The 13,095-nt window shown below is 46.9% G+C and overlaps 1 protein-coding gene across 4 annotated transcripts in view; it reads right to left on the bottom strand.

Moving 5' to 3' along the window:
* EPS8L2 (EPS8 signaling adaptor L2) overlaps window positions 1-13,095 on the bottom strand; it is a 114,574-nt gene that overhangs the window by 72,500 nt on the left and 28,979 nt on the right. For 3 of the 4 annotated variants that reach the window (XM_006124875.5, XM_006124877.5, XM_089778694.1), the window contains exon 2: window positions 1,755-1,818. The exons of the other annotated variant lie outside the window; for it this stretch is intronic. In XM_006124875.5, coding sequence (XP_006124937.3) covers window positions 1,755-1,798 — 44 coding nt within the window. In that variant the 5' untranslated portion in view covers window positions 1,799-1,818. The remainder of the gene's footprint in view (window positions 1-1,754; window positions 1,819-13,095) is intronic. 4 annotated transcript variants of the gene reach the window in all.

A 13,095-nucleotide genomic window follows, 5' to 3' on the forward strand; every position in this document is an offset into this window, starting at 1 on the left:
GCCTGGGGAGCTGCAGGAGTATTAAGTGACTGGGCAGCATATCTCCAGTGACACCTCCGAATGCAACAAGCTGGGAAGCCTGGCAGGAAGTGTGGATGACATCATGTTTGCATGCTCAGTTGGGAGAGCTTTGATTTTTGTGAGGGGATCTGATTTACTCCTTCTCCAGGTTTGACTCCCTCCAAAGAGTAGGCCAGTGGTTTCTCCTTCAGGCAGGACAGACCTAGAAAGGACAGAGGCCTCTCTGGCTTTGTCTGCACTTGCAGTTGAACCACAACACTTTTGTCATTCCTGGGTGCTTAACCCCACCCCCCAAATAACAAGAGTTTTGCAGCAGGAAGTGTAAGGCTTTGTCTACACTACCAAGCTTTGTCGCCAAAAACGGCCTTTGGTAACAAAACTATGAGTGCACCCACACCTCAATGTGACTTCTGTTGCAAAAAACACTTAGTTTTGGTGACAAAAAACTTCCACCCCAAACACTCTCCTGCTGACAAAGTGAAAGCCGCCTGTGGGGGCAAAAGTGCTGACTAACAGCCTTTACCTGTGCTGACTTTTAGCGACAGCACTGTGTCAATGTAGCCTGGTCGCTAAAAGCTGCCTAGTGCAGACATAGCCTCTGCCTGAGACAACAGGGGTATGACCTTCCACCACTGACCATCACCCATTTTTCTCTCTCCATTCTCCCAGCATCCTCTGGTCCCTTCTAGTCTGTAGGGCCTTGTCACAGGTGGGCTGGCCCTTTAAGGCAAGCTGGGCTCAGCCTTGCATGTGACCAGACAGCTATTCCCACAGCTGTAGGGGATCAGAGAGAGGACAACCTAAACAGAGCTGTGACCTCAGTCCAGAGAGGAGCAAGGAGAATCCATTCTCTGGAAAGAGCCTCCGGGAGTCAGGCTGCAGGACACAATTCAGGGAGCAGGTCAGGACCCTGAGGTAGGACCGCGAGGCGCAGAGAGACCCCTAAAGGAAGCTACCAGAGCTCCTGGGGAGGGGAGGTAGCGGAAGAGACCTGTGGCGGGGAGGAAGCAGCACAGGAGAAACTCTGCCAAGGCTAGGAATGGGGGTCTGAGAACTTGAGTGTTGCATGAAAGTAGCAGAGCTTGGGTATTTATTTGGGTTTTCTGTAACACCAGAAGGGGGCTGAATTTCAGGGAGTGATGGGAAAAGAGGATTCAAACAGCAACAGGCCACACAGCAGGGGAAATAGGTATCAAAGTTCACTGAAAAGCCATTGCCTGATGCCAGCAGGCACTATAGCAACGGGGCCTGCCATGATAGTAAAATGTGCCCTGGTTTCCCCCTCCTGGGGCAGGCAGCAGCTCAGAGGTGTGTAGTGAACATCCCACACGCTCCCTGTGCTGTCTAGTGTTGGCTGAAGCTTTCAGAGAGAGAGGGGGCAGTTTTTTCAGTACAATCTGCCCCATAGAAATCTTGGGCACCCGACTACATCCTGGGACTATAGGAACAGAGCATCCAGATATTGGTTTCTCTGCCCTCTAGAGCCTCAATTAAATCACAGGGCGCTGTGTGGCAAAGCCTTGATACACACTGGCCTGTGCATGTTGGGTTTAGACTGCACTGGGGCATGGCAAGCTGGAAACTTCCCTGGCCCCCGCTGAGGAGACCCAGGGCAGTGACCAGGAAAAAGCAGAATTTTGCCTTCAAGGAGAGAGAACCAGGAATGGAAGGAAAAGTGATTGTGGTGGCAGGGGACAAGCCATTCAGCCAGACTTTGTCATTCAGTTTCTTACTTTGCAGAGCCAGGCTGGCTGCTGGCAGATCCTTTGAGACTCATGTTGCTGTCAAGACATTCAACTGCAACAGAAACAGATGAGTTGTGATTAGCACATTCCATGTTCCACTTTGTTTGACCTGATGAAATACCGTATATACTTGAGTATAAGCCAAGTTTTTCAGCACATTTTTTGTGCTGAAAAATGCCCCCCTCGGCTTATACTCGAGTCAGCCTCCTGCTCGCGGGCGGGCTCAGCGCGTCTCTGCCGCCGGCCGGGTCTAGCCGCATGAGCCCGGAGCTCTGGCCCCGGTAACCGAGGCGCTCGGGGCGGGGGGCGCTGCCGGGAGCGGGCTGGGCTCCGTGTGTCGGGGGCCGTCGCTGCGTGGGGCGCTTGGAGCCTCTGCCGGCCACTTGGGTTGCGGGTGCGCCCGCAGGTGCTGCTCGGAGCCAGCGGCCTCGCCCCGGGGCCGCCGGCAGGGAGGCTCGGGGAGCAGCCAAGAGGGGCTCTGGCCTGGGAAAAGTCCGGGCGGGGGCTGAGCTGGTTGGGCCAAGTGTCCGAGCGTCTGTTCCCGTGTGTGACTGGTGCTGGCGCTGGGCGCTTTCTTGCAGGCGGCCCTTCAGGGGCTCATTGGATTGGCGGGAGGACTTTGAGCGGGAGTTACAGTATTTTTGATACCATATTGTTTTTGTTGACCCCCTTTTCCACTTACAGAGCTAGGTTATTGTTTTTCTTTGAAATAAATATTCATGTAATTTTATTGGTATCTATCTTCATTTTTTACATTTACCAGTAGCTGCCCCATTTCCTACCCTAGGCTTATACTCGAGTCAATATTTTTTCCCAGTTCTTTGTGGTAAAATTAGGTGCCTCGGCTTATATTCGGGTCGGCTTATACTCGAGTATATATGGTATTTGCCAGGGTGTGCACCACACTTCATAAACAGACTTTAGCATCCGGGACCTCAGCTTCTGAGTCCACAATCAATAGTGTGTGCAAAGAATTGCATTTAGATGCACCTAGTGTACTTCCATGACCTCTCCACACCCCACACCTGTTTGTATTGCTAGAGCTCCCTATATAAAACACTTAATGTTGTGTACCCAGGCATATTTCTCAAACCTAATTGCTGATAAAAACCTCCTCTCTTTCACACACACACACACACACACACACACACACACACACACACACACACACACACACACACACACACACACACACACACACACACACACACACACACACACACACACACACACACACACACACACACACACACACACACACACGTTGTGGAATCAAGTTCCCTTTCCTAACCTATCATTTTTTTGGAACTGAATTTCTAATACTCCAGTCATCTGAAGAAGTGGCTTGTGCCCACAAAAGCTCATGATACCATCTACATGTTTTGTTAGTCTTTAAAGTACTGCTAGACTATTTGTTGTTTTTTAATGTTTTTCCAGTTACAGACTAATTTGGCTACTCCTCTGAAGCTAATGCTTTCAGTTGTTCTGTGTTGTTTTATGACTTGGTGCTGGCATTGCAGGGCTGTATCATTAAAGGCTGCTGCACTGTTAGAGGTGCGTCATTTAGATGACAGATTAACCCAATGTTTCCCTCTGATCATCTCTGCCCAGGTAGAAGATGAAGTCTTTTAAAGCCAGTTCCAGAGTGTGTGTGTGTGTGTGTGTGTGTGTGTGTGAATTGCTACTGAGTTCACAATGGCTGCTACTTTCTCTGGTAGATCTCTTTGTGAAGCGCTTTAGGACTGCAAGAGAATGGACAATTCTCTACAAACCCCAGATGTGTTCTCTTCACTTAAACCATAATATTATGGTTGCAACTTACACCACCTCTCTGAAGTGTTGCCTGGGCGTAAAGGAGAGCAGAATTTGGCCCAGGGAGTTGGCAGTTTACCTCCAGGATCCTAGAACAGAAAGCTCTAATGGGAGAGGTAACTTACAGAGGGGTCACCTTGACAACATTAGCACTTAATCTCTGTCAGAAAGCGTAATGCTATGAGAGCTACCTCCCTCTTCCCTCCCGTTACAGCGTTGGATTCAATCAAAGCCTGTCTGGCTTCATCGGTGCTGGAGCTAGGGCTGCTGAGGGTGCTGGTTTACAGTAGTTTCTATTATATGGAGAGTTTACAGATTGATTCTCGGGCTCTCCGCGCCCCCTATACAAATGATTCCAGCCTCCGTGTCCGGTTTCTGAGGTACACGCTGCCCCATCAGCAAATCCATTATTGTGGCGGGATGGCAGTACTTTATACAAGCTCCCATAGAGTAGCTGCGTGGAATTCTATTGAACCAGCACAAGCCATAAAATGAAGTGATTTTACCTCACGGTTGATAACAAAGGAGCACCAGAGGAATAAGCCCTGGCACCCAGGAGAATAGTCAAAGAATGTATTCTGTGTAATGGCCTCGCGTTAGCAGGAGCCTCACAGGAAGGAAGAGCCACTCATGAAAACTTGCTGTTTGAAATATGCCACATCCGTCACATAGAGAAAGTCCCTCTTCTGTAGCTGTAAGCAAACCAGCTGACAGGAGGGGGGAGCAAAGGCGGCAACTGGCCTGGGGTCCAGCAATTCAAATGAGCCCCAGGCTCTTGGCTACCACCACTCCGGGCGGTGCTGAAGAGCTGGCATGGGCAAGGGGCGTGGTGGTCTGGGTGACACGGAAGGCTGGGTGCCCCAGCCCTGCCTCTACCACTCAGGGACCGAGCCTGGGCCACGGGCCTGGCAAGTCTGTCAGCCCCCCTGGCTGTAAGTCCCATGTGCATATGAAGGCTTTGTCTACACTTAACAGCACAGCAGGGCAGTCACAGCACCAGTACTCTATGTAAACCCTCTCCATGAGGGCATAACTCCCAGCTCTCGGAGCCTGTTTACACCGGCGTTTTACAGCACTGTAACTTGCAGCACTTGGGGTTACACGTCCCTGAGCCAGAAAGTCACAGTGCAGTGATTTGGCAGCGTAGGCCTCATAGACCAACCATGGGATTCACATGCATGAGCCCTGCTCGTATTTCAATGGAAGTGTTGCATGTAAATTCCCTTCGTTTATCTAGATTAGAAGGATGCCCCTGACTTTCTAAAAGGTGAGTTGCTGCCATGCTGCAACAGCTGCTTTAGTAAGAGAGTGCAGTTACAGCAGAATGAGTGGAACATGCTAAGGGCCGGGTCCAGCACTCACTGAAACTGGTGTAAGGCAGCCTAAGGAATCAGAGTCCCATTGTGTGCGCATGTACACACACACACGCACACACACACACACAAATCCCTGCTTGAAACAGCTTACAGTCTAAATGTGTGAGAAGAGACAACAGGTGGATTCAGCATGCAGACATGGGGAGCATGAGGTGACAGTGAGATGAATGACTAGTGTGCTAAGCAGCAGTGACAGCGCACCAGGTGCCTATCTATGCTCTGGGTATTTGTGGCTGTAATCCGCACTCATATAGAGTGGTCCTTTCTCTCCTTGTAGTGGCTAATGAGAGTGCTACCACCTCTCAGAAACTGCACAAACTCCTGTCACTTACGCAGTAGGGTTCTCCTGATTTTTAGATCCAAGGTCTGAGGGTCAGTCCCTGCAGATGTACTGGGGGGCTGGTGTCATATTTGGTGAATTAATATAGATAGAGCCACATTCCACTCTGGTAGTGGCTTCACTAGTTGTTGATGATTCCCTGTATCTACGTAGGTAACATAATCACCTGAGCACAAGCTCCTGACGTAGCTTTGAGGCTAAAAGGACTGATATGATCCTAAAATGTGTAAACAGGGTAATTTCTAGCAGGAGCAGAGAGGTTATTTTGGGTTTTGGATTTGGCACTGGTGTGACAGCTGCTGAGTTATTATCTCCAGTTCTGGTGCCCACAACTCAAGAAGGGTGCTGATAAATTGGAGGCAGTTTGGAGAAGAGCCACAGGAATGATTAGGGGATTGGAGAACATGTCTTACAGTGACAGACTTGAGGAGCTCAATCTATTTAGCTTAGCAAAGAGACGATGAAGAGTGGCTTGATCACAGCCTGTAACATCTACACGGGGAACACATATTTGAGAATGGGCTCTTCAGTGTAGCAAAGACCATCCCGTGGCTAGAAGCTGAAACTTGACAAATTCAGATTAGAGACAAGATGTATGTTTTTAAAGGTGAGAGTAATGAACCAATGGAACAGTTTATCAAGGGTCATAGTGGTTTTTCCATCACTGCCCATTCTTAAATAAAGATGGGATGTTTTTCTAAAAGATGCATTCTAGGAATCGGTTAGGAGAATGCCTGTATTATATAGGAGGTCAAACTAGATGATCACAGTGATCCCTTCCAATGTTCCCCCTAATCTTTTCCATCGATGTGCAGATTTTTTTCCATCTGTGTGTGGAATAAATGTTATGTGCACCAAAGCCTGTACAAATGCGCACCACAAATAGAAACAAACTGAGCTGTGGGCACACTGCTAATCAGCTGGGCAGCACTTGAATCACTTCTGAGCAGCCACACAAGCACTCAGCTTACAAAGAAAACGGTTCCCTTCTGGCCTTGGAACCTATGAATCTACCTATTATCATAATTATTTATATGGTAGTAGGGGCCAATAGACCCAGTACTAGGCAGATGGATTGGGAGATAGCCATCACACTGTGAGCTCACAGTCTGAAAGGAAACACAAAACAGCAAGCACACAAAGGCTTCGTCTAGACTGGCATTATTTTCCGCAAATGCTTTTAACGGAAAAGTTTTCTATTAAAAGCATTTGCGGAAAAGAGCGTCTAGATTGGCATAGACGCTTTTCTGCAAAAGTACTTTTTGCGGAAAAGCGTCCGTGCCAATCTAGACGCGCTTTTCCACAAAAAAGCCCCGATCGCCATTTTCGCGATCGGGGCTTTTTTGCGCAAAACAAATCTGAGCTGTCTACACTGGCCCTTTTGCGCAAAAACTTTGTGCAAAAGGACTTTTGCCCGAATGGGAGCAGCATAGTATTTCCACAAGAAGCACTGATTTCAGACAGTAGGAAGTCAGTGTTCTTGCGGAAATTCAAGCGGCCAGTGTAGACACAGCCAAAGAGTCCAAGGAGCTAGCAAGCATATGTTTCAGTACTTCCATCCCTCTCGTTTAGTGCAGTATTATTACTGTTAATTGTTAGTAGTATTTAACCTTTGCTTGATTCCTCACACACATACAAACCCCTCACCCCGAAATGATTTCATTATGATGAAGTTTCATGTGACTATGCCATTAATACCTCTCACCCGTAGGGCTTGTCTGTATTTAACTAAGGGTATGATCTCTTGTTGATTAAGTTAAATCCCTGCAAAATCTTCCTGTGTGAAACTCTGAATTTGAATTTAAACCTGCCTTATATCAGTTAAACTCAATTCCTTATCAACGACTCTATAGCTGTAAAATCCTGTACAAGAGTTAGGGGGTAGGTGTGTTATTAAGCTAAATTGTGATCAACCAAATTTAAATAAAATTAAGCGGGTTTAAAATAACTTGACAGTTAGACTGGTTCAACTCTGAATGTAAATATGAAAATATGTGAGCAACTAAAGACTGTGAGCAGCCCCTCCCCTCCTTGCCCTTGGATCTTTCTTATCTATGAGGCATCTCCACAGCCTTCAGTCCTGAAACAGCCTCCAGAGCTCACACTGGGTTCTACTTGCTTTCACTTTGCTTCTTACTCATGCTTTCCTAATGAAAAAGTTCCTCATATCTCTCTCTTCATCTTCCCAATGGGCGTGGTTGTTTGCTTCAGATTTCATGGGGAGCTATGAGTGCACATTTTAAAAAAGTAACAAAAGGCAAATTTAGTAATAGGATGTGTAACAGGATCGCTTTGTCTCTGCCACTATTTGCTTCTGTTGTTTCCTCCCCGGGCCTTCCTTTTCTCAGCTCCCTCAGCAGGAAATTTGCCTTTGTTTAAATAAGTATTTAAAGTAGCAATAGATGTGGAATAGCTGGGCTTTAACAAGGCTTTTGGCACATAATATACTTTAAGCAAACTAGGAAGATGAGGTCTGGATGAAATTACTATAAGGTAGGTGCACAACTGGCTGCAAAACTGTACTCCAAGAATAGTTATCAATGATTCACTGTCAAACTGAGAGGACATAGCTAGGGGTCTGCTTTGGGACCAGTGCTATTCATTAATAATTTTGGGGATGGGGATAGAGACAGTACACTTACAAAATTTGCAGAAACCACCAACATGGGAGGGATTGCAAGCACTTTGGAGGACAGGATTGTAATTCAAAATAATCTTGATACTCTGGAGAATTGGTTTGACATCAACAAGATGAAATTCAATAAAGACAACTACGTGTGGGAAGGAAAAATAAAATGCACCGCAACTAAATAGGAAACAAGCAGCTAGGCAGCAGTACTGCAGGATCTAGCAGTTATAGACTCATAGGGTTGGAAGAGACCTCAGGAGGTCTTCTAGACCGACCGCCTGCTCAAGAAGGAGCAATCCCAACTAAATCAACCCAGCCTGGGCTTTGTCAAGCTGGGATTTAAAAACCTCTAAGGATGGAGATATCACCACCTCCCTAGGTAACTAATTCCAGCGCTTCACCACCTACGAATTAAACAGTTTTTCCTAATATCCAACCTAGACCTCCCCCACTGTAACTTGAGACCATTGCTCCTCATTCTGTCATCTGTCACCCCTGAGAACAGCCTGGCTCCTTCCTCTTTGGAACCCTTCTTCTGGTAGCTGAAGGCAGCTATCAAATCCCTGCTCACTTTCCTCTTCTGTAGACTAAATTAGCCTAGTTCCCTTAGTCTCTCCTCATAAATCATGCACTCCAGCCCCTAATAATTTTTGTTTCCCTCCACTGGACTCTGGTCCACATCTTTTCTGTAGTGGGGGCCCAAAAGTGGACACAGTAGTCCACATGTGGTCTCACTAGTGCCGAAAGCAGGGGAATAATCACTTCCCTTGATCTGCTACAAGTGCTCCCACTAATGCAGCCCAAGATATAGTGGATCACTGAGTCAACAGTGTGATTCTGTTACTTAAAAGGCAGCTCTCATCCTGAGATGTGTAGGCGGGATTTTCATATATAAGACAGACACGGGAGGTGTCCCACTCTGCTCAGCACTGAGGAGGCCTCAGCTTGTGCACTGGGTCCAGTTTTGAGCAATAGGCTTTAAGAAACATGTGAACAAATTGGAGAGAATCCAAAGGAGAACAAGAACAATGAGAGAAGATTTAGCCATCAGGACTGTCGGCAGAGGTTGAAAGAACTGAGCGGCTGTGTCTAGACTGGTCAGTTTTTCCGGAAAATCAGCCGCTTTTCTGGAAAAACTTGCCAGCTGTCTACACTGGCCACTTGAATTTCCGCAAAAGCACTGACTTCCTACTGTAAGAAATCAGTGCTTCTTGCAGAAATACTATTCTGCTCCTGTTCAGGCAAAAGTCTCTTTTGCGCAAAGCTTTTGAGCAAAAGGGCCAGTGTAGACAGCTCAGATTTGTTTTCCGCAAAAAAGCCCCGATCGCGAAAATGGAAAAATCGTGTTTTATTATTTTCATACTTTTTACACCCCAAAATTTCATCACCCGCTCGGCTATGATTAAGTTGTTTAAACAAATGTGTTGCAATGGTAGAAAAAAAGGTGTGTGTCTGAAAACTGTAGGTACTGGGGGTACTTTATATTTTTTTAAAGGGGTACTTTATAAAAAAAAAAAAGGCTGAGAAACACTGGACTAGATGATCTCTTGAGGTCCCTTCCAGCCAAACTTTTGTATGATTCCTTATTCTGATTTGGTGACCAATATTGGAGCTATCCCAGGTTGATTTATTTAATGCAGTCGCGCAGTGTTTTTCAAAGGGTTGTGGCTGCCACGGAAGTGGGGGGGGGGGGGGAGAGGGTCACAAAAGGCAACCAAAGGAGTTATGAGGCATTGATCATTGATACTTTTTTACTCTTCTTTTTATAATCAATGTGAGAGGGTCATGTGAAATGTTTTGATTTTGAATAAGGGATTGCCCAGCTGAAAAGGCTCAGAAATGCTGGTGTAGTGTATAGCGGGGTTGCCCAACTGTGGCTCGTGAGCCACACGTGGCTCTCTTACCATTAAACTTCAGCTTGCAATGCCCCCACGCTCCCTTGTTCTCTACCTACCAGGCGGAGGGATCTCGGAACCTCTGCCTTGCAGTGGCATGGTGAGATAGGGTCTCTGGTCTAGCAGAAATGGAAGGGGAGGGCTTAGAGCTTCAGCCTCATTGGAGCTCATCTGCTGGGGCTTGGGGTTTCAGCGGGCGTGGGGCTGAAGCCCCAAACTCTGGCAGATACCTCTTACGGGGCTGAAGCCCCAAACTCTGGCAGATACCTCTTATGGGGCTGAAGCCCCAAGCCCTGACAAGTGTGACATGGCTCTTGAAATTCTGAAGCTTGTTGTACATGACTCACAGGATCAGTACTTTTGGCCACCCTTAGGCTGTGTCTGCATTGGCACCCCTTTCCGGAAAAGGGATGCTAATGAGACACTTCGGAATTGCAAATGCCGCGGGGGATTTAAATATCCCCCACGGCATTTGCATGAACATGGCTGCCGCTTTTTTCCAGCTCGGGGTTTTGCCGGAGAAAAGCGCCAATCTAGACGGGCTCTTGCGGAAAATAAGCCCTTTTCCGGAAGATCCCTTATACTTTCAAGTAGGAATAAGGGATCTTCCGGAAAAGGGCTTATTTTCCGCAAGATCCCGTCTAGACTGGCGCTTTTCTCCGGCAAAACCCCGAGCCGGAAAAAAGCGGCAGCCATGTTCATGCAAATGCTGTGGGGGATATTTAAATCCCCCGCGGCATTTGCAATTCCGACTAGTCTCATTAGCATCCCTTTTCCAGAAAGGGGTGCCAATGTAGACACAGCCCACGTGAATAGGAGTAGTAATAACACCTAGCTCTTATATGGTGCTTTTCCTCTCAAAGTGCTTTATAAAGGGGGATCTATATTAGAGCCAGACAGAGAAACTTCGGCAGAACCATATTCCATTGACATGTGCAATTCCAACTACATTGAAATGCTCCATGAAATTAGTTTGATTTCGCTGGGATTTCCTTTCTGAAGAAAACAGTAATAAAAAGTCCTGACAATATCAAAATGCCTGGTTTCAATATTTTTGGAATGACACGATTTTTCATTTTGAAATTGCTTTCTATTTTGAAATAGAATAGTATATAGACCAAGTCAAAAGACATCAATCAACCCATATTAAATTTTGTTTGGAATTTTCTTTCCTGGAAAATGTTGGTTTTTCATCGGACTTGCAAGGAGACAAACATTCAAAACCCTTCATAAAATGGACTTCTGTCTTCTGCACTGTGCTGGTTAGTATCATCCACCCGTAGTTGACAGATAGGTAAACAGAGAATCATTTGACCAGGATTAAACACAGGCCAGTGACAGAGCTGAGAACCAAATGGAGGTTTCCTGTGTTCCAGTCCTGTGCTGTAGTTAATAGGCCATACTGCCTGGCATAGTATTATTATCTAGGTTAGTACCACTTCTATATAACTCAAATGGGAGCCCCTCCCCCCTAAAAAAAGACTCATCAGCAGAGCAAACAGTCAAATGAAATTGAACTGAATATATGGCCATGTTATTGGGACATGAGATGAAGCCACTCGAACCAAACATGCTAATACCACTGCCTATGAAGTGACTTTGTTGAATAAAAATGGCTATGAAACCAGATCTGCCATAGATTGAACAAAGCTGCAACATTTGAATACATATCTTAATTCGTTCCTATTTGGGTTACAGTTGTGTTCAGAAGCGTTCAGAGATTAGGGTCTTTTTGAGTTAATCCCTGTACATACCTAGTCTCTGTCCCCAAAGATCTTGCATCCTAAATAGACAAGGCAGATGCATGAAGTGATCTATCCCAGATCAGCCATCCGATCAGCAGCAGAGCTGAGATCTCCAGGGTCCTAGTTCAGTGCTCTATCCACTAGTACACATTACCCTAGTGTACATTACCCTAGTGTACAGGGTTGATTGCCGCTAGGAGTTTTGCTTCAGTCCTCCTGTCTCTAAAGTGTTGAGGAACAAAACACCAGCTAGCTAAGGAGTAACCCGGAGTGCTCCGCATTGGGGTTTAACCCTTTCATCACCAGCAGACCATGGCCTTCTCTTCATCGGCCTTGTCACTGATGGGTCAGTACCCCAGGGCAGATCATGTTTTTCTAGGTGGAGCTGCCATATCATTTTCAGCCTGGGCTAGGTTACCTGGGGCAAGCCCAGAATGGGGTTAATTACATTAGCTGTGCCCGTCTGCTGACCTTCTTGTGTATTTTCTGGCCCAGGCAGTTTTGAAGTGTTCCTGAGAGATGGTGCATTTTCCAAAGTCTTCCCAAATGGAGGGACTGAAATGTAAAGGACATCTGAACTGGATTCTAGTCGGGGAGACATGTTAGCACATAGCTACTTGGCTCAAGAGCTGAAATGGAACATGTGGGTGTCAGCAGAGAGCCTGGCTTGGCGTGGGTCGACTCTGGAGTTGCTATCTGTGTCAGGTTCCCTCCCTCTCTTCCTTCCGAGTGGGTGAAGGAGAGAACAGGCACAGGCAAGAGAGGGCAGTGAACACAGGGCTGGCACCTCCCCTGGATGCTGTCAGGCATAATGAAGGAATGCACAGGAAATGCTTCAGGCTCCTGGGAGAGACGACCCCACCACAAGGACCAAGTGTTGATGGTAGAAAGGGCCTGGTGATGATGAGTCGTCTGTGACAGAATCGCTGCCCTAGCAGATCTGATCTTACTCCGCCTTTGGCCACACGTGTGGCCGATAGAAAGGGTCACACAAGAATGCTAGATCAGGAAAAGCCTGAGAAAATGACACCAGGCTCCAGTTAGCTGTTGATCATATGATGCTCTCTCCTACAGTGACCAGAGTAACAAAGCTCCATCTGTTCATGCGGCTGGGCAGTTTTGGGAGCGTCTGTAGCACTAGGTAAAGCTGCATAATTGGCAGTCAGGAAGAGCCACGTGTGCCTGTGCCCACGAGAACAGGAAGAGCACAGACAGCAGCCCTACAAGGTACCCTTTTCTGCTCCACCAGCACATGGGATCTGAACATGGGACCTAGAAGTCAAGGGCTCTGTCCCTCACCCCCCGAAAATCCATCTGCCTAAACGCAAACTAAGGAAAAGAAAATGGTTCTCATCCAAGGAACGTCTGTCTTCTTGTAGTCAGAGGGGAAGTCAACTGTTGCATGGGAAACCAGCACCCAGCACTCAAGTGCCGGCATTTAGGCAAGGAAACAAACACACTTCTGTTGTAAATCCTCTCGGTAACATTAGGGTCAAGCTTTTCAAAGCCTGTTTTCTGAAATGTACCTCCTC

This window comes from Pelodiscus sinensis, chromosome 5 (assembly GCF_052426305.1).
Source record: "Pelodiscus sinensis isolate ZL-2025 chromosome 5, ASM5242630v1, whole genome shotgun sequence".
NCBI classification, from domain to species: Eukaryota; Metazoa; Chordata; order Testudines; family Trionychidae; genus Pelodiscus; species Pelodiscus sinensis.